This window comes from Urtica dioica, chromosome 9, assembly GCF_054948205.1.
Source record: "Urtica dioica subsp. dioica isolate 48M chromosome 9, U.dioica_male_clone48M_v1_H2, whole genome shotgun sequence".
Classification (NCBI taxonomy): domain Eukaryota; kingdom Viridiplantae; phylum Streptophyta; class Magnoliopsida; order Rosales; family Urticaceae; genus Urtica; species Urtica dioica.
Window position 1 is genome coordinate 12,275,599 of NC_142764.1, and position 21,062 is coordinate 12,296,660.

Genomic DNA, 21,062 nt, shown 5'->3' on the forward strand with positions numbered 1-21,062 from the left:
TTTGGTCCAAAGTGTCAAAGTTACTGCTAGTTGAGGCCAGTTCCTAGTAATTGTTCTCACAAAACAACTTATAGAAACAACAAAGAAAATAGCACTTTGGGCCTCATTTGGGAACGAAGGCAGCTCCAACTCTTCAACTTGGGCCTGAACAAATAGGTCCATAGCAGCAACATGCATATCTTTTGTGGAAGACATTACAGAAAGCTGTCAGCCACATATTTGTTTCCTCATCTCACTTCAAAACAACAAAGAAGCATTGTCGTCCCAAGTGGATTTGAGTTTTCTGAAGCATAATGAACAATCACTCGATCAGCTGCAACCCCTTCATTTCTAGTCATTCCTTTTTATTTCTTCGTTCATCCAATGACCTCATTTTGAGCTCGCGAAAACGTCGGACACAGCCCACGGGTTCAGCTTCCAATTCAAGAGGAGTCTCACTCAACTCGGTTTGCTCATTATTCTATTTTTAAATAAAATATTAATATCCGTTTGTAAGAACCATGAAATTAAAAGTCATACTCTCCCATATATATTATTCGATCAGATACTGAAAGGATGCCAAAAATGTAAGGGCAAAGGCTCGATTGAATGTCCTGGGTGCAAGGTAACATACATATATACTCTCCATTTTCTTATTCCTTACTCGCTATAAAATGATATCTTCTTTTTCTTATTTGTAATCATATTCCTCAGGGAACAGGGAAAAATAAGAAGAATGGTAACATATTTGAGCGCTGGAAGTGAGATTCCTTTTCCTTTTTCTTTCCTCTTGGTTTAGTTTGATTATCACTCTAGTCTCTATCAATTCAAACTAAATGACGTTGAATTTTTCACATATTTTTAGATGTTTTGATTGCCAAGGATTTGGTTTGAGGAGCTGCCCTAGTTGCGGGAAAGGCGGTCTAACTCCGGAGCAAAGAGGAGAAAGATGAGAATTTTCTGATTGTTAATATCCATGTGCCATGGGATTATGTTCATAATACGAACTCAGAACATATATCAAAGAATTGGTCCATTCTTACGATTATGTTCTCTATTTCAATAATTTTCTGATTTTTTATGTACACGTGCAATACAAAATCGGAATATATAGACACTAGAAAATTCAACACGCGTTTTGGACGTGTGACAGTATTTTAAAGTAAAATTGATCAAAAATGTATAAAAATGAAAGATGAAAGTTGAAAGTGGAAAAATGATAATAGTCTGAATCAGCGGCGTAGGGAAATTATTATAGAGAAAATAGTTGGGGCTCACACAGGGTTGGCCCTATACATTTGGAGGCCTTAGGCAAAATATGATAATTAGGCATTGTATTTTTTTTATTATTATTAATATGGCTTTTTTTTCCTAAAAGTTAGAACTTGAAAAAAAATAATAACAAAATTTGGTTTAAATATAATTAAAATTAGAGATCTTATGAATTTTGAGGCCTAACAAATTAAAGATTATTTCAAAATGGTTGTAGCTTTGAGGCCGTCAAGACTAATATATTCAAGGTATGGAAAAATATGGAAAATATATCACATTTGCTAGGCATGATATTTATAAAAAAAAAAAAACAAAAGAATAATAAATATCGCAGCCTGTCAAATGTCTTTCGTAGGCTTTAAATGAGTATGAGAAATTGCCTCAAGTATTATCATATCATAATTTTTTTTTCTCATTTCTCACCAAAAACATAAATTGGTCAAATATACTAGTAAATCTTGGAGAGAGACTATTGTATAATCATTATTACCCTCAACCACATTTTTTTTTTACAATTTCATGCCAACTCTTTTAATGAGCATTTAATATTAACATTTAATAGAAAAATGACGTGAGCTGGGCATTTAACTCGGAAACACTTTCTCTCACTCTGTCTCTTTCTTTGCTCCAAATCCCCAAACTCTAAAACCCTCGCCCAAGCTCCGCGAACAAGGTCCGACGCTAGATCCTCGCCGAAATTAAAGCTCAAGGTTCGTTGTTTTATTCCTTTTCAAAATTTTATGTGGTTTAAAAAGTTCTTTGTCATTTTTATAGGTTGGTTAAAGGTTCGGTTGGGTCTGGGTATGTTTAAAGGTTTTTTTAATGAAGTTCATTATTTGTTGACTTTAGATGTCAATAATTGACATCAATTGTTGACAACTATTGTCAACAAACAGAGAACTATTTACTCACATATGTCAACAATTAACGGATATTGTTGACAACTATAAGGAGAGAGTATAGGACAATCTTATTTTCATATATATTATTATATCTCTACTTTATTTTAGGAACAACAAAGAGAAAAAAATACTGGTTTACAACTAGTACAAAAATCGCCCATTTAGGGTAGAGAGGTGGCGATTTTTTCTGTAGTGCAAGGCCCAGCCCAAAAATCCAAAATTATTTATTTACTTAGTCAAACAATAAATAAACAAATTATTAATTGATTATTTACTTGATCCCACAATAAATAAACAATTCTACTATAAATAGTTGTTTAATTTCACAAATACCCGTTTTTCAGAATTAATGTTGTCAATCACCATTATAGCTTTGTGAGATAATACTAATGAAATCAATATTATTAGAAAGATCTTATTCACCTTTATTGAAGTCGAATCGGGACCGATGGACCTAGTATTTGAAGCTTAACAATCTCAATCAAAAGACGAAATAGCCATTTCTCTTTTACGTATCGATATGTTTAATCTTGGTCAGTACTCCACCGTGTAAGCCAAGACTGCACTCTCCTTTACTACTAGAATTATATTTACTCATCGTGACGAGTGTCCGCTGATTTAGTCAGTACGTGATCATAATCCTCCAGGTTCAACCCGTATCAAGATAAGTCAATTTGTTCCGTTATTCCTTTCTCGTTACATATATACCCTAAGCACAGTTGCTTCCCCAGCGAAAGATTCTTACAAACGTAAGTCAACTTCAGAAGTGCGCGCAATCAATCGGTTCTGGAATCAACCCTTAGGTGAGAGAACATTTACCTTCTTTCAGGAATACTGGATTCCGTATCTGTAAATCACTTCCTCTTACGACCATGTCCCGACCTCCCAAAACACCTATTTAGTCAGCGTTTCATTAGCCTTTAACGTGGTGAATCAAAGAACCCAGTAACATGATCTAGAAATCCATGATTACGTCAGGATTTAGATCAAGCGTCAATGTGATCATCATAAGCGACGTCGGCTAGTGCATCGTAACGGTCTTTAAATGACGCATCTATCTAAACAAAAGTCTGTCCAGGTCGTACACCTTCTTCAAGTGTAGAATGCTCCCGCTGAGTGATCAACCTTCACTCATGTTCCACATATATGACTTTAGATATGGCTTTCCAGGCGCATATCGGTCATCGACTATGTTTTAGTTCACCGCCCGAACTCGGATGTCCAGCATGCGACTCAACTTAATACGGAGACTATGAAATGATAAATGTTTGATAAATCTTTGGATTAAGATATTATCGCTTTCAACTCAAAAGATAATAAATGTCAAAACTTTATTTTATTAAACATTAAAACGAGAAGTTACAAATAATATCTTTTCGTGGGCAAGAATTCCTAACATTTTTTAGATCTACAAATATAAGTAAAACTATACCATATTTTGAATATATAGTTCTTGATTTTCAAGAGGCGAAACCAACATCAACAACCCGACAATGCAAGATTGCTTAATACTCATACTTATCAATGATCCAACATTCTTGATGAAAAGTAATCCTGGAGTAGACATCTTAGAATCCTTATCCACCTGAAAGTTGTAGTCCTTACAACTCACCAATGTGTGTCGTTCTGCAATATTAAAAAAAAAAAAAATCAAACTAGAGTATAATGATGAGCAAGAGCCCACTTACAGGGAAAATTCGAGCCATAGAAATAGGATCGAACACACAAGTTAATTAATTAGACTATAATATTTTAGCAAAATAAACAAATGGCTAGTTTTTAAAAAGAGCAATTAGACCAGTAGCTCAATAGATCACACTCCTTTTAAAAAAAATAGCTCAAGTTTCATTTTATTAAAAAAATAGCCCATCAGATCGAAGTTAATTAAATTAATAGTTTAGTTAATTAAATTTATTGTTCATTTAATTTAATTAACTGAACAATTAATTTAATTGATTTCGACTTGTAGGGCTATTTCCCTGATAAAATAAAACTTGGATTAGATCCTTATAGAAATGTAGATGATTGACTAGTTGCAACAAATACTTATTTTTAAAATCTATTAAATTATGATTATCTTCATAGATTGAACTTAATAACATTATTATACTTCAGTATCCTATTTAATTAGTAGTTTCATTTTTATAAATATGTCATTAATTATTTTAAAATAATTTCGTAATGTTTTTCTTTATTATGTAAATTCAATAAAAATTGGTCTTTGTATTATTCGGAATCTTTAACTTTCAATCAAGTTATTTCATCAAAAAAATTAATACAAGTGAATTAAACAACATTAAAAAGATTTAATATTGCTAAAACTATTGTATTTAGTATCATCAATTGTAGCCAAAGTATTAAAATATTAATAATACAGGGTAACAAATGCACTGTTTTTACTTCTATAAATATTCACGTAGTATTGTTATTACAAGTCTTGCTTCTTTTTTTTTTTTTTTTTTTTTTTTTTCATCTCGAAACCCTTTGTTTGTAGTTTGACTAGGGTGAATCTACATCTATTCATTTAAATTATTTTCATTATAAAATACAAAAGTTAGTCAACAATATTTTTATTAAACCTCTTATTTTGCTCAGCCCTTTTACGTCTCGCTTAATGAAAATGGGTACTTACCCGAATTTCGCTACCTTAGAATTTTTATCGTTACAGCCACTATCACTGGGACTTCAGTCACCGAGGAGGACCAATTTGTGAAGGGGGCCCTACTTCCGAAGTTACGGGGCTATTTTGCTGAGTTATGTAGAGAGAGTTGTCTCGTGTCAGCTTTGGGTAAAGATACTCATGATTCTATTTCTCAATCTTTCTGACTTGCTTGCTCCTACGGAACCAAAACCAAGGTCGAAAAGATTGAGAAAAATCAGTCATTAACAATCACTGATGATTCTTTTGTTGAAGATCGTTCGAATATTTCCTGAGAGTACTGTAGGCATTAGTTACTTCAGCGCAGTAATACCTTGGTACTCGGACATGGGCTTTTTATAATATGAAGCATACATATTATCTTTATTTTGACTATTTTTTAACTAAAATTTTAAATTACGAAATTTAAATAAGCCATACACTTAACTCTATTTTTAATTTAATAGCATGAATGTGAACAAATTTAATCAAAATTTACTAAATACAACGAATACAATTTTTTTTTTTATATAAAGATAAGAACGAAAAATTTAGTTAGGTGAATGATTAACTCTTAACAAAAAAATTATGTCGGAAATTAACCCTCTAAACCAAAAATTTCACATTTAATTGTGTGTAGGGGGGATAATTTATTTGTCCACAATCGACAATCAAGCTGAATTGCGATGGCTATAGATAAGGGTACCACAAGTACAGTTTTTCTAATAATTTTGAACCAAAATCCAATAAGTCTATTTTAATATAAAAGTATGACTACCCATTTTGAGTATTTACGTTGTTAATCTTTCCTTTTCGTTCTTTTTTTTTTCTCATTTATTTTACTTCCTTCCTCTCTTTCATTTGCCACGTCTGTGATTTCTTGTTTGTCTTGGCCAAATAAAAATTGCAGTTGTCGGCCAAATAAATGAAAGTGAACGTCGTGAAAATTCAGTAATTTAAAAAAGAATTAATTTGGTCATACGAATTCTCCAAATCTTTGAAGATTTATCGACAAAGATGTCAATAAATCTTCAAACGAAGAATTGTCGATGAATGCATTTTTTATTTGGCCGAGATTGAAATTTTTTTTCTAAGCGTAGCAAAAGAGAGAAAAAAAAAGTGAAATGAATGAGAAAAAGAGAAGGAAAAAAAGAAGTTAAAAATGTAAGTATATAAAATGGGTCTTACTTTTGAATTAAAATAAATTTATTGAATTTTGGTAAAAACAAATGGTAAAATTCCGTAGATAATCACCTAAGCCGCAATTACGTGGTACCTAGGATAGTCTAGTGGTAATTTCACACCACTTCCTGTGTGGAGGTCGTAGGTTCAATCCTCACTGCAGCAAAAGCTGCTTTAAAAAAAATGTTGGAAGAAAAAACAATTCTAAAAAAAAATAAAAAATAAAAAAATAAAAAATAAAAAAGTTGTCATAAAGTAAAGGCCAAAAGCGTGACATGGTGGCATGTAATTGAGTCCGCCCAAAAACGCAGCCCTTTATTTGTTTTCTTTTTTATTTTTATTTTTGATTTTTATGAATTTTGAACCTAAATTCCTAAACTTTTCTATAAAAAAAAAAAAAAAAAAAAAAATCCTCCAAAATAAAAATTAAATTTAAAACATATAATTTTAGTTTGAAGAGAGTCTTACGCGCTTCTGTTACTTTTCTGTGAATTTTCCATTTCCCATATCTCAAAAAAAAAAAAAAAAAAAAAAAAAAAAAAAAAAAACTAAACAACAGAAATATGAACGCAGAGAGATGTCGCCTATTAGAAAGAGCCTTTATTCACTCTACAATTCCAAGCCAAAGAAAAATAAACAAAAGCAGAGGAGAAGAAGACGACAACGAAGAAGAAGAAGGACAGTCGTTCGGCCAAATATAAATAAATCACCACACTGCTAATGTACGTTTTCTTTCTCTCTCTCACGCCTTGTCAACAATTTTCCTTGTTCTCCACTTAAAATTTGGTCAACTTTTTTTTTAACTTTTTGGCAAATTTTATAAATATGATTTTGTTGTCTAGCGAGGGTCGAAACGTCTCTTTATAAAATATCCTTCACGCTCTTCTCTTGATCAAACTCAAAAACCTTTGCTGGTTTCAGGGAAATAAAAGGTGAAACAAAACACGGAAACTTTGATTACCTTTTTATTTGTCTAAAAGCTCCGTTTTTTATTTTATTAATTCATCAATAATATCTCTCTTTTCCTCGCCAGCGCTTTGATTCTACTCCTTCTGAGCATCAACAAGAATTCAGGTTGTTCCTTTTTCTTTTCGATTCGAGTTGGGTCTTTCTTTCAATTTTTTTTCGTAATTTTCGTATCCGCTTCGACAATTTTGCATGCTATCGTTTTCTGTGCTGCCGAAAGAAAATATGATAAACTTCTCTTGCAAACCCCATTTTCTAATGGGTATTAATGGGTAGTCTTTATGGATCTTGAAGTCTTGACTCTTTCATTTCTTTTTGGTGATCTTTCTCTGAAAACATTTATTATCGGGCCATTTTCAAGTTTCAATAGAACGTTGTTTTCAATTTTGAATCTTTGATTAGTGGACCTATGAGTTGGTCTACTCTTACCCAATTATTTTTATTGGGCAGACATGCTCTGACAGCAACGTAGGTGTCTTTTTCCCTTTATATATTTAGGAATGTTTTAGCATGTTAATTTTTTTTTTCCCATTCTTCTTATACAATTCAAAAGATTAGATTTCTAATTTCTCTTCTCTTCTCCTCATGGTCTCCCTTGATCTTCTGTATTGCTGATCTTGTTGTCTATTATTCATAGGTTGTTGTGTTGACAATATTGCTTATAGATTTGCTTTTCTCATTTGGGCCCGTCTTAATTTTTCTTTATATCTGCCCATGTTGCAATCATAGCTTCATTTATCTAATAATTGTTTCTCGTTTATAGTTGCAGTTCATTAAAAGCTTAGCGTTGAACGGATTTCTCTTTTCTTTCATGATTTCACACTGAGGTGGAATACTTGATTCTTCGCATTAGCATTGTAGTGAAATTTCCAAAATGCTAAATTTTGGAAGGAACAGAACTCCGCAAAGGAATGGGAGATCTATGTCCCTTGGAGGTATGTAACTTTTTATGTACGAATAAAATATATATAAAAAAATGGACATGAATGTATGTTTGAATTTAACTTTTGGCTTTGATCACAGACCATCGGTAGTCATTTGATGTTTACTTTTTGACAAAGATCTATCGGCTTTACCACATACAAACAGTTCTTACAAGTTACTCACGACCTTAATTGGAGTTACACTGAAATTGGATGCTATGAGTTAAATGAAACGAATTACACGAGAAAATGAAGATGAAAACTTACAACGAAAGTGGTCTCATAAGTTGATTTAGAAAACTGGATAAGCTTAGTGTTCTTTGTACTTGCTCGATTATCTCGTGATCAAATTTGGACTAGTTAAATTTTGTTCTGTTTATCCCTAACCCATTTGTGATATGAGAAATATAAATAATTTGTTTGATCGCTCTCTATCAGCAACGGGGACGTGTATGGAGTTTTCTCTTATCATTGAGTGATCTTTTTCATTAATGTCTATAGGCATGGAGTACTCAGACCCAAAGAAGAAGAACAATTTTGTAGGGAAAATTATTTTGGTAGTAAGTCTTACGGCGTTGTGCATTTTCATGCTAAAGCAATCCCCGAAGTTTAATGCCCCGAGACCGGTAAGACCAAATTCCTTCCAGTTGACAGAGAATCTTATAGTGAAAATTTGTTGGCTGACATGCTAGTTTTAGCCCATTTCATTCCAGTTTGCGGTCCATGAACCGGGCGTGACTCATGTCCTCGTCACCGGTGGCGCCGGCTTCATTGGCTCACACGCTGCTTTGCGACTCCTGAAAGAATCATATCGTGTAACTATCGTGGTACGTACGCCTTTCTTTCTCCCCCTTTTTTTTCTCCCTCGAATGTCGTAGTTGATCACATTCGATGTTCAGCGAATTTATGTTCTTTTCTCTGATAGGATAACCTTTCCCGTGGAAACATCGGCGCTGTCAAGGTTCTTCAAGATTTATTTCCTGAACCGGGGAGGCTTCAGTTTATTTATGCTGACTTGGGAGATGCCAAAGCTGTATCCTTGTTGTGTTTTATATTTTATTTGTTTCTTTTTCAAAAAATAAAAAAGGTGATCAAAGTAAACGCCTGTTTTTCCGTGACCTATTATTCTAGGTTGATAAAATATTCTCAGAAAATGCATTTGATGCCGTTATGCATTTTGCTGCTGTTGCATATGTTGGGGAAAGCACCCTCGACCCACTTAAGTAAGTTCCTATGAAAATTGTCGAAAAATAAATTCTGTTCTCTCTATACAATTAGTGTTGGTATGGTTCCGATACCTTTCGATGATGTTCTGGCAGGTATTATCATAATATCACATCAAACACGTTGGTAGTGCTAGAGCGAATGGTGGCTCATGGTGTTAAGACATTAATATATTCCAGTACTTGTGCAACATATGGTGAACCTGCAAAGATGCCCATTACTGAAGATACTCCACAGGTAGTTTTTTCCATATTACTGCTCAAAATCTTTATTCCTTGCTATCTCCCGAACCTAGCGTCTTTAGTGCTCTTCCTCAACAACATTTTAAAAATGATATATTGACATCTCTGGTTCTCTCGCTGAAATGTATTGGTGAATTTATGCTCAAGGTTACATGATTTCTTCAGGTCCCAATCAATCCATATGGAAAAGCTAAGAAAATGGCTGAAGATATCATCCTCGATTTTTCAAAAAATTCAGACATGGCCGTGATGATCCTGAGGTTTGCATATTGTTGTAAACTTATCAATCAAATTGTTCCCTTGTGTTCTCATGAGAACTAGGAACATCATAGTATTTATTTTTATAATTGTCATTAATATTTTTTTTTAATCATCCTCTGCGCAGATACTTCAATGTGATTGGTTCAGATCCAGAGGGAAGATTAGGCGAAGCTCCCAGGCCTGAACTTCGTGAGCATGGGCGTATATCGGGCGCTTGTTTCGATGCTGCTCGGGGTATTATTCCTGGGCTGAAGGTATGTTGGTTTCTAGAAATTAAAATTCTAATCTTGTATTAAAAATACCACCTGTCCCAATCCCCTAAGCCGTTTAAATCTGAGCACATGGCTTATTCTCTTCCCATGTGTGAGTCTGGAAATAAATCATTGGGATCAGTATTAAAAAAAATGCCATGAAATGGGGAGTTGGTCAAATGATTACTTAACCAGCTAGAAACAACCCATCCCAGAAGTTCAAGTCATTAAGATATTCGCTGACTTTTTTTTTTTAACTAGATTCCAACTAAAAATATTCTGCTGACTTTTGAACACTTTCGAGATGGTATAATAATTCTTGAAATAAAATTGTAGGTAAAAGGAGTAGACTACACTACAGCCGACGGGACATGTGTGCGTGATTATATTGATGTCACCGACCTTGTCGACGCTCACGTGAAAGCTCTTCAGAAGGCAGAGGCTCGCAAAGTCGGAATCTACAACGTTGGCACCGGTACAGGTAAAGAGATCGTGTAATGTATGATTGCATGTGTGTGTTCGAGTGGTAGTAAGAAAGTGAGTTTAAGTTTGGTGGTTTGTTTTATTCTTTTTGATTCAGGTCGGTCGGTAAAGGAGTTTGTTGAAGCGTGTAAGAAAGCGACGGGGGTGAAAATCGAGGTCGAGTACCTGAGTCGGCGGCCGGGGGATTATGCTGAGGTGTACAGCGACCCGGCCAAGATTCAGAAAGAGCTCAACTGGACGGCGAAGCACACGGACCTTCAACAGAGTCTGAGGACAGCTTGGAAATGGCAAAAGGCTCACCGCCACGGATACGCCAGCTCGTCCCCGCTCTTTTCTTGAGAGTCCGACCAGTCCACAAAGATATGCTGACACATTCTTTGGTTCGATTAGGGGGGGTTTCATTTTTTGAATTCCTATATTTGTTAAATTATTGTAGAGAGTCTCACTTGTTACATGCTTTCAAAAATAATTCGGCTTCGGGTATAGTACAGCTTATATTCTATTACTTGTCTTTCCTGATTCGAGATTTGTAGGAAACAAGCAGTCGAATAACACACTTTTGGCGGTCGTGTAAAATATTACAGCATAATAGTAATCTTAGAGCGCTTTATAACTTGCCTTCTTTCCCGAGGGAGTACGTTAATGTGAACTGAAAATGTTTTTTGTTTTTTTAATTTTTCAAGCTCAAAAGAGAATAAAAGCAGATATTCCTTTTTTAAAATGACTAGAATATATAGTAAGCTGAAAGATGAAAAGTGGTCGATAACTCGTGCTTTCTTTACCAGCAGAGCCGTAATATGTGTCTAATAATTTATTCTAACAATTATGTATAGCCTAAACTCGATTATATTACATATTTTAGCACAAATTATAATAGATAAATTTTTAGCTCGAAAGATTTTACACGAGCAAATAGAACCCCTGGCCTCTCAAAGGTATTGCATCTGTCGGGAATTCAAAATGCAATTAATTTGTTGTTCATTATGAGCCTAACATATGTATATTATTCAAAAATTGAACATCAGCAACGCATAGATTTTGAAGAATACTAGCTGATTTAATACCCCAGACCCAGAGCCCTAATGTTAAGAGCGCTTATGGTCTGAGCAAGTGCTGGAATTGGAAGACTCGTGATGAAACGCAAAACAAAGTCAAACATAATTTTGCTCCATTTTCGTCTTTTTGCATCACGATGCCTTTGAATCCTTTGGGGACCAAAAAGTGAAGGAAAAAAACTAGGAAAGAACTTGGCCTCCTTAATCAACTCAGACAAAGGAAAATTGTTGAAATCCTCTGACGTGTTTTAGTGACTTTTTTTCCAACCGAGCCTCGATGTAACCAAGGAGTAGAGAAGTTTTTAGACTACTGTTCTAATGTATTTATTTATCAATGAGGAAGTTAGTAGATACTTCTAAAAGAGGGAACACGGGTGTTATTAACGTGCATTGGAGGGACAAAAACTTAACAAAGCTGGATTGAATAAATTTAATTCGCATAGGGTATGTGTCAGTGCCTTCTTCCAACAATGAGCAAAAAGATATAGATTTTGAATGTCACAAACAGGTTTAGTTTTCCGTCAATTTATGTATATCTATGCTTAACAAAAACAAAGACAAAAGAATCACAAGCTTTTTAAAAGGGCAATGCACAAACACAGCCGTGTTCTTCCCCAGTAACGCCTCTAATATCTCAAGCAACCGACTGGATCGCTCTATCAAAGCTCTCTTCAGCATCAGCGGCCTGTTTCACGAGCATGTGGTCTGGATGTGAAAGTTTCAATTGGCTGAAAGACAAATTGACATTGCAATATCACAGTAATTAAGTTATTCACCTCATTTAATTTAAATAAATGATAATAAAGTAATATTAAGAGCATATGAAATGCAGACTGAAATGGAACTACAATACGTTATAAGCCAAATTCCTTTCTGCAATTAGTTGGAGCATAAATATTGAGTTTGTTTTGATATATTTGTGAGATGTTGCTGATTATCACCTGATGAAACGGGAGGGCGGTTTCCCAAGGTGAAGACAACAGACCACGAGATTGGCTAGAGTTTCTGGATCCTTAGCATCCTGTCAAAAGAAATTACAAAATATGACCTCTGAAAAACCAATACATACAACTTATGGTGGTTCATTTAGCCATTCCAACAAGCTTTTAATTTATTTTTATATCGGAAGTTAACTTGATGGTATATGTCATAGCTTGCAGAGCAAAAGCAGACGGTCTACGAAAACAGTTATCTAATTCACGACTATTATCACAAGACATCGTGCACAATTATGTGCTTTGTAACTATATCTAACTAGCATTCGAGAACTTTTTTCTTTTAAGCACTAGTAAGCTACTAGGGGCTTGCCTTGTTTAGTGCATCGAGAAGCAGCGACTCAGCTTCGTCAAAGTTTCCCATATGCATACAGCAAACAGCCTTTCCGTTCAGGACCAAGCTTGTCATTGGATATTTCTCGGAGAAATCTTGGAAGATGAGGTACGCCTCCTGAATCTTGGATCCGCCCTGAAGAAAGACATAAATATAACAATTTATAATGGATAAAGGATTACTCACTAAGACAAAGAGAGGGAGAAAAAAAAAGAGAGACAAACAAAGAATAAATATATATAAGCACAAACCACTGCAAGATTGAACCATGCACTTGCAAGCTGAGTCAGCGTATGATCCTCATCAGCCTGCTGCATTATTCTCAGCTGTCTCTCCGCATAATCAGACCTATGCATCTTGAGAAAGATTTGGACATTCAATGCGTTCCTACAAAATATGAGGCCAAAAACAGAATCTGGTTTGAATAAACTGACAGCTTCTATTTGTTAATCAATATAAACACCCTGTTTGTTAACTCGGAAACACATAGCTAGGCTATTACACTAGTCTACTAGATATCTAGAGAAATCTAATGTTGTAAAGCGTGAAAGCATCTTCGTGATGGCACAGACAAAGGATCCAACTAGATTTTGCCTAGTTATCAGATCTGACATTTAGCAGATATTCCCAACAACCAACTATTAACAACAGTACTAAGAGCTTCTGAATTTTGACAATTATGTAATGTAGTTAGGCAAAGATGAAGCCGAGTATCCAACGCATCAAATGAACTTTTCAACAGCCTCAAAATTCCTAGCTAGCTCAAGACTTCAAACACAAGAACAAGCCAATCTCTCGATCTCAAATTCAAGCACAAAAGAACACACGCCAACGAATAAAATTCATCATGTCCAGTGTTCAATTCCCTTCACCAACCTCTTTAAATTAGAAAGAAAACAGAAACCCCAAACTTACAGTTCCATAGAGCCACCGGAGTTAGTGTGCTTGAGAGCCTCATTGTAGTCCTTCTCGTGCATGAAGACGATCCCGGCGATCAGCCTCAGCGTCAAATTAGTCCCGGTGGCGGGATCGGCCAGCCATTCCTTAAGGCTCGCAATCACCGATTCCTAACCAGTCGAGAGAATCAGCGACGGACTAAAAATGGATGGATCAAGAGAGAGAAAGAGCGAACCTTGTTGGCGGGGTCAGAAAGGTATTGAGCGAGGAGCTTGACGGCCTGGAGAGGAGTGGCGGCGGAAGAGTCGATCTCGGCGATGACAAGGTGGAAAGTGGAGAGAGCGATGTAGGAGCGGTAGACGAGGCAGTCGCGCTCCACGGCGTCCTCCGGCGAGAGGTTAGGGACGTCGCTGCCGTTTATAGCCGCCTGGAATGCTCCGAGGTAGAAGCTGTTCCTCAGGTTGAACAGGTGATCCGGGGTTGCCATCTTCTTCTTCTTCTTCCTCTTCTTCTTTGCAGATCTCACCCCGATCGATAATAATGACAATGTACAGAAAATATTTGACAGTGAACAAGAGAAAAACGAATTTTATTTTTGTTTTCAGTTTATTTACTTCTTGGGCTGTGATTTGTTATTGGCTCCTCTTGGCCCATTATTAATGATCCTGCTGATTTAAATTCAGAAATTTCCCCGTTTACCGCTTTATACTCTCATTTTATAATTTATACTACCTAACAGTAAACAATTCTTATTCTAGTAAAATTAAAAACAGTAAAAATAAGGTAAATGAAACAGTATACAAATATGACTAATAAATTGTACCCAAAAAAAAAAATTAATTTTTTTTTTTGTTATACGACTTTTCAGATAATATAAAAACTTAAATATTTTCAATGTTGTATTCTTGTATTAATTTTTTGGTCTATTAGGTATATAGTCATATTTATAGTTTCACATTGTTATATAACCAACATTTCATAAATCTTAGATAAATAGTCACGTTCATGTATTTACACACGTAAATTGACGTAAATACCCCACCCTTTTATTTCAATGAAATGGCAAACCAGGAATGCCACGTCATCTTTATGACTATTTACCTAAGATTTACGAAACGTTGACTATATAGCAATCTCAAACGTTTTAGTTGGCTAGTTACCTAATTTTTTTGTTAATTTTTATGGAGAAATCGCAAATCTACTTTGCTACCTACAAATTCACACGTTCCGCTAATTATTCTTGGCATATGTAGTTCCCGAGAGAACGTAAATGATATTTACTAACCGTTTATTGGTTTCCTCGACATTGTATATTATTTTATCAATATCTCCCGGTAATCCAGTAAAATTTGAGTCTCAGTACGACATCGTTAAGGTATTCGAATCATTGGTTTAAACGACTTAAGAATATATGTTATGTAAGCCTATACTTGATGTTTCACATGTTATGAGTTGGTTTAGGATAAAATATTAATCTTAAGTACTTATTTAATAGATAAGAATGGATGTTTCAATTTATTAAAAAAATTAAGCATGGACAATATTTCCTAACATTTTAATAAGAAAATGAATACCTTTCTCAAGTAACAATTGTAGATTAACATATAAATTTCTCAAACAATTATTTGTACGAATGAAAGTGACGAGATTGATGATGAAACCCCTCATATTTTATTAATATTGTATACAAATTATTTGTTGTCGCGAGCGAACCATTCAAACTTACGTACAGAAAAAATGAGAAACAAATTAGAAGAACGTATAATGACGAACGATATTGGTATGACGACTAAATAGAAGCGCAGTACAAGATTTGAATAAATTACTTCAAAAAAAAAAAAAAAAAACCCCACATATCATGAGACATTAGCGATATTTCATATCACATTCATATAAACTGCCGCAAGATTGAGCGTAAATACAAAGAGAATAATAAATCTCGTATATATATATATATACAGTGATTTGTATATATATACCTGTGTGAGAAAGAGTGGTGTTTCATTACACAGCTTTTATAATCGTTACCTCCATTAGCTTGTCTACTATGGAATATTTCATCTTCCTTTCCCTTGTTTTCATTGCTTCATCCTTTTACCTTGTGACCCGCAAAAGAAACAGTGCCTCAAACACCAATCTGCCGCCGGGCAGCCTCGGGTGGCCGGTAATCGGCGAGACCCTCGAACTCTTGATGTCCTATAAAAACCCGGAAGCTTTCATTCTAAAGAGGCTCGCGAAACACTCGACCACGGAGGTCTTCAAGACCAACATCTTGGGAGAGAACACCGTGGTCTTGTGCGGCCCGGAGGCCAACAAGTTCGTGAGCACCAACGAGGGAAGCCTCGTCCGTGTCTGGCTGCCTCGCTCCCAGCAGCTCCTCTTCGGCCTTGACGTTGCCGAAAAGCCCAACGCCGAAAAACCCCACTCCGCGGGACTCTCTCGCCTCTTCTCTGTTCTGAGGCCCGACTCAAACGGCGTCGAGAAGTTTGACTCCATTGCGAAAGAGCACCTCAAAAAACAGCCGCTCTCGTGCAGGTAAACATGACCTTCTATCTAACCATAAAAAAAAAAAAATTTTTATAAAATCTAGTTAATCGGGGTATAACCGGTTAAAATGACAAAAAATTAGGAAAATAGCCAATTTAAATACGTTTGTAAATATATGAAAGTGGCTATTTACCTGAGATTTACCAAACATCGGCTATTTAGCAATATCAAACGTTTAAATTGGTTATTTTTCTAATGAACCCTTAAAATTAACCCGTTGGTCAATTTTAATTTTTAGCCAAATCCATGTTTGGAAATTGCAGTGTGAAAGTGTTTTTTTTTCTTAGGTGAAAATGGAATTTTTGAAGTTAAGCTAACCGGCTGATATGTTCATTTTTACGTGTAGAGCTTACGAGCTGGCGAAGGGCTTTGTCCTGGCCGTGTCGTGTGCCCACTTACTGGGGATGGGGCCCGAGAGGGCCGCAGAGGCGGCTGAGGCATGGAGACTTGATGAGGTGGTCAAAGGGATACAATGGATGCACGTTGACTTTCCGGGGACGGTGTTTTGGAGGGCGAGGAGGGCTGCCGAGGACGTTAGGAAGAAGGTGGAGGCGTTTATGGCTGAAGAGGTTGGCGAGGGCGGAGATAATCTGGTTTCGGTTTTGACGGCGAGTAAGGTTAAGGCGCGGATTGCCACAGCGAACCTAGTGATGGGGATTATGGCGGCCAGTTATGGGTCGGTGCTCGCTACTATTACTTTCATGGCGAAGCTCGTTGGAGAAAGGCCTGACGTGTATGACAAGATTTACTCTGGTAATTATCACACATATTATTATAATCACACCCTTGTTGAACTTGAATCATAATTATGGAAATTGCAGAGCAAATGGGCATCTTGGCGTTGAAGGGAAGTGATGCACTAAATTGGAATCACATAAACAAAATGAAGTACACGTGGGCCGTGGCATGCGAGACCATGAGAATCCAACCCCCATTCTTGGGGACTTTCAGAGAAGCTCTAACAGATTTCGAATATGCAGGTTTCACCATTCCTAAAGGCTGGAAGGTAACTCGGTTGAACTGCCAATGCCTGTTCACTTTTGGGTTTCTTCAAAGCTAAATGATTCTCGTGGTGCTTATAACTAACAAAAAAAAATAATAATGCAGATTCTCTGGGCTTTTAATGTGACAAACAAGAACCCGGACTATTTTCCTGACCCGGAAAAGTTCGAGCCTTCGAGGTTCTTGGAGAACGAGAAATTGCCCTTCACTTTCGTTCCCTTCGGAGGAGGGCCAAGGATGTGCGCTGGGAAGGAATATGCTCGGCTGGCCATTCTTACCTTCTTCCACAACCTTGTGATAAACTACAAGTGGGACATATTATCTCCTGATGAGAAAATCTCAAGCGGTATGGGTTTGGGTTTGCCGGTTTTGACGGACGGCCTTCCCATTCGCCTCCGTCCACATGTCAATGTCACGACAAAATGACAAAATGCACAATATAACACCTGTAAAATAGTGTGGTGTGGTTGCTTTTCCTCCGGTTTCTTTTATGTCTTTTTAAGCTCTTTTCTCTATAAAATAACAATATGCAGAGTATAAAGCCTGTAAAATAGTGTGGTGTGGTTGGCTCTGCGTCCGTTTACTTTGATATTAAGGTTGCTTTTCCACTGGTTTTAATGATCAGAGGGACTCAAAAAACATGAGCAAGTCAGGCGTACAAAAGTTACTTCTTATGCAGAGTCAAGTACTAGGCATTAGGCAACTTGAATTGTCAAAACATCTAAAGCTTCATGTATTAATAACAAAGAGATTCACACTACATAAAACCAAGCCGCTAGCGTTAAAAGAAACAAAATCCCTCAGTTCACAATGGTCAACACTACTACAAGAAATCACCACAAAGGTCAACCGAATCAGAGACGATCTTGCGCCAATGAAGCTTCTCTCAAATCACCAATTGCTATACTCCTTTACCTGCACCAAACCAGAGAATGAGATGCTTATATTATAAATGACATTGCTACTGCATAGAGCAAACAGTCACACGTCAGTCAGTCAGTCGGTGTAAAGAACCATATGCTTAACCATCTGTTCTAGCACAGGTTACTGCTTTTAATACAAATGAAATACCGTTGGCATTTAAAAAGTAACTGATTTATTCTTATGACATGAAGAATTCCTTACACTACTTTGTTTGGAATAAAACAACTTGGCCCTCACTTTTCTTTGCTACGAGTTTTGTTCTGTGTAGCTAATTTAATTTTTTTTCAAAGAGACTGCTTATATCATAATAATAAAAAAGTATAGAAACGAAGCATCAGGAATCCAACACAATTGACTAGTTCTAGACAGGTCAGACAAAAAAATGTGCTGTTAAGTAATTTGATATATGTTAAATACTTGAAACTTTCATTGTCATATGGTAAACAAAAGAAGCGGTGTTGTGAAATGATACCAAGACCACTGCAGGTTTCAATTACTCGCAGATTTCACTTTGATTTACTACATGAAAAACTAGCACCTACCAGTCCTAGGAGTGGCCCAATTTATAAAATTTCAATATTCTATGGAGTTGTTATGATAACTTTTCATTCAGGTGGAACAAAAACAGAAACTGGGGTTCTAAATACTCATATAACACTACCATAATAAGCATAGCTGAGTAATGCCACAGCTTCAGAACTGAATAATAAGTTGATCGATATAGAGGCAAACTGAGGCACATTGATGTCACTCCCCTATCTTTTACTTTCACTCTCCCTCTTATCAGACATACCTGCCATTCAAGTATTGACAGCAAGATTCTACTTCTAGATCAATGTTTATAGACTTTCTATCAACCACCCTAGACACATCAATAAACAAACATGCCTCTTATTGTTTCCAATTAGCTATTCATATAAAGAAACGAGTATAATACTGAAAACAAGTCTAGAAAGTCCAAGCAAAAGAGAGAAGATATCATAATAGGAAAGCAAAGGGAAGAAGAGAGCACAGACCACACCACAGGGGTCCCTATTGCTGCGGATTTTGAGGGTTAGGGGGGGGCGGGGGCATTCCGGGGCGGGGGGGTCCGAAGACGGGGATCCCGCTTCCAGGCGGCGGGGGCATCCCGGGCCGGGGCGGGGGCGGAGCGGCCATCCCGGGCCTGGGCGGAGCGGGCGGGCCCCGCATCATCTGGCCAGGGGGAGGCGGGCCCATGGGCCGCTGGGCGAACTGGGGCGGAAACTGCGGCGGCGGCCTGGCGCCGAACTGCGGAGGCGGAGGGGGGCCGCCGCGGCCCATCTGCTGGGGAGGGGGGCCGCCGCCGGGGAAGCCAGGCATCTGCGGCGGAGGGCGGATGACGGGGGCGCCCGGGTACGGCATGGGCGGGGCGGAGAGGTTCGGCATCGGGGGCCGCGAGATCTGGGGCTGCATCATGGACGGGGCCGGGCCGCCGACGCCGCGGACGGGGCCGGAGAGCCCCGGCTGGGCCTGGGAGAGGGGGGCGGCGGCGGGGATGCCTCGGCCGGCGGCGCGGCCGAATCCGGGGCCGGCGAGGGCGGCGGCGTTGGCGGCCTTGGCGCGGGAGTCGTCCTGGGGAGGCGGGCCCTCGACGGTCATGGAGACGACCTCCTCGCCGCGGAGGAGGACGAGGCCGAGGGTGCGGCGGTCCTCGCGGTCTCCGGCGCCCTTGGATCCCTTGGAGGGGGGGAGCTTGCGGAACTCCTCGCAGTCGCCGAGGACGAGGTTCATGTGGCGGTCGAACGCCATGAACTTGCCCACTAGCTGACGCCCGTCCTGGATCGTCACTCTCATCCGGTAGTTTATGTACTGCAGCATCTTCGAGCTCTTAGACATCGACATTTTCGGGCGTCTCGGATATTTTTTCTCCTCGATGCAATTCAAAATTTGAGAGCTTTTTAGGGTTTGCTCTTTCTCTTCAAGCGACTGAGCGGGGTTTATGCTCCCTCTTTATTGTGTTTTTTTAAGGGTTTTCAACGAGTTCCCCGAGTTTTTTTAAGTTTACCGAAATGGCCATGGCTTCTTATCCCTATCCATTTAAATCCTTTGTAAAATATTGTTCAGCCCCGATGCATCCCCAAGCCCAATACATGTACACACACGAATAATTTGGTGTAACTGGCCATTTGTCTAAACTTATTTTAGTCAAAATTTTATTTTATTACGAATTTAGTTCACCAAATCAAATTTAATTAATTAACTAAATCAATTAATTTAAAAGCGATGTAGCTAAATAATCAATATAAAGTTATGAATTTTCAAAATAGCCAAAATTTGTCTTAATTTAGTGAAATAGCCAAAATGTACAGCAATCTGGTTTCAAAAAAAATTTTGACCCAAAGATTAATTTTTTTTAAGTGATAAATTGCTTATAATAATCGTCAAAAATTTAATATTAGCTGTCAAATTTTTTTTGAAAACGTAAATTTGGCTACTTTGCTGAAAAGTTGAAACTTTTGCCATTTTGCTAATAATAAGTTTCAAATGGCTATTTTCTACAATTTTCCTTAATTTAATTTACTTAAGTCTAATGGGCTATTTTTCAAATTAAATTAAATTAATCTAATCACTTAATTAATTAACTTTGATCGGGTATACTATTTTCTTAATTAAATGAAACTTCGACTACTTTTAAAAGGATGGTGCACTATTTGACTACTGACTTAATTGCTCATATATATATATATATATATGAGATCCCGCATAATCTCATTTCATGTATCATTGGTCCCACGTGAAAAATGAGAAAAAAAATACATATTTTACAATATAGTAATGAGATTTTTGTCCCGTTATTATCCGAAAAATGGGACGCAACTTAAATCTTTGTTTAGACCCATTTTGTATCATATCAGTTTTTTTAATTTATATTTTTTTTTCTCATGTAAGTTATTTTTAAAATGAAATAATTAATAAAGAATTAAAAGAAAATAAAATACGGGGCTCCCGGAATAATAAAATATG

General features: G+C 37.0%; 5 protein-coding genes across 10 annotated transcripts; 3 read left to right on the plus strand and 2 right to left on the minus strand.

Moving 5' to 3' along the window:
* Positions 1–209: 209 nt before the first annotated feature.
* LOC149384992 (SSUH2-like protein) lies at positions 210–1,198 on the plus strand. Its single transcript, XM_089627004.1, has 4 exons — positions 210–446; positions 545–604; positions 694–740; positions 845–1,198. Exons 1-4 carry the CDS (start codon positions 294–296, stop codon positions 930–932), a joined length of 348 nt encoding a protein of 115 aa, XP_089483130.1. The 5' UTR covers positions 210–293; the 3' UTR covers positions 933–1,198.
* A 5,312-nt stretch (positions 1,199–6,510) lies between these two features.
* Positions 6,511–10,757, plus strand: MUR4 (NAD(P)-binding Rossmann-fold superfamily protein). 6 transcript variants are annotated; one of them, XM_089625783.1, is made up of 13 exons: positions 6,511–6,695; positions 6,816–6,905; positions 7,007–7,047; positions 7,709–7,874; positions 8,364–8,488; positions 8,561–8,689; positions 8,788–8,895; positions 8,994–9,085; positions 9,182–9,323; positions 9,494–9,588; positions 9,714–9,843; positions 10,177–10,321; positions 10,421–10,757. In XM_089625783.1, the coding sequence occupies exons 4-13, from the start codon at positions 7,814–7,816 to the stop codon at positions 10,660–10,662; spliced, it is 1,269 nt and encodes a 422-aa protein (XP_089481909.1). In that variant the 5' UTR covers positions 6,511–6,695; positions 6,816–6,905; positions 7,007–7,047; positions 7,709–7,813; the 3' UTR covers positions 10,663–10,757. The 6 variants fall into 6 exon arrangements, with proteins under 6 accessions (XP_089481909.1, XP_089481908.1, XP_089481914.1 ...); XM_089625782.1 differs by having other exon boundaries at positions 6,816–7,047; XM_089625788.1 differs by having other exon boundaries at positions 6,816–7,047; positions 8,576–8,689.
* A 1,074-nt stretch (positions 10,758–11,831) lies between these two features.
* LOC149384994 (Coatomer epsilon subunit) lies at positions 11,832–14,193 on the minus strand. Its single transcript, XM_089626909.1, has 6 exons — positions 13,840–14,193; positions 13,623–13,774; positions 12,959–13,094; positions 12,687–12,842; positions 12,320–12,399; positions 11,832–12,106 (listed from the first exon to the last, which is right to left on the minus strand). Exons 1-6 carry the CDS (start codon positions 14,089–14,091, stop codon positions 12,013–12,015), a joined length of 870 nt encoding a protein of 289 aa, XP_089483035.1. The 5' UTR covers positions 14,092–14,193; the 3' UTR covers positions 11,832–12,012.
* A 1,379-nt stretch (positions 14,194–15,572) lies between these two features.
* LOC149384995 (beta-amyrin 28-monooxygenase CYP716A378-like) lies at positions 15,573–17,744 on the plus strand. The gene is made up of 4 exons (XM_089625620.1): positions 15,573–16,139; positions 16,498–16,904; positions 16,973–17,157; positions 17,259–17,744. Exons 1-4 carry the CDS (start codon positions 15,652–15,654, stop codon positions 17,577–17,579), a joined length of 1,401 nt encoding a protein of 466 aa, XP_089481746.1. The 5' UTR covers positions 15,573–15,651; the 3' UTR covers positions 17,580–17,744.
* Positions 17,745–17,862: 118 nt separating this feature from the next.
* LOC149384996 (uncharacterized) lies at positions 17,863–20,103 on the minus strand. Its single transcript, XM_089625621.1, has 2 exons — positions 19,094–20,103; positions 17,863–18,068 (listed from the first exon to the last, which is right to left on the minus strand). Exon 1 carries the CDS (start codon positions 19,938–19,940, stop codon positions 19,110–19,112), a length of 831 nt encoding a protein of 276 aa, XP_089481747.1. The 5' UTR covers positions 19,941–20,103; the 3' UTR covers positions 17,863–18,068; positions 19,094–19,109.
* Positions 20,104–21,062: the final 959 nt, after the last annotated feature.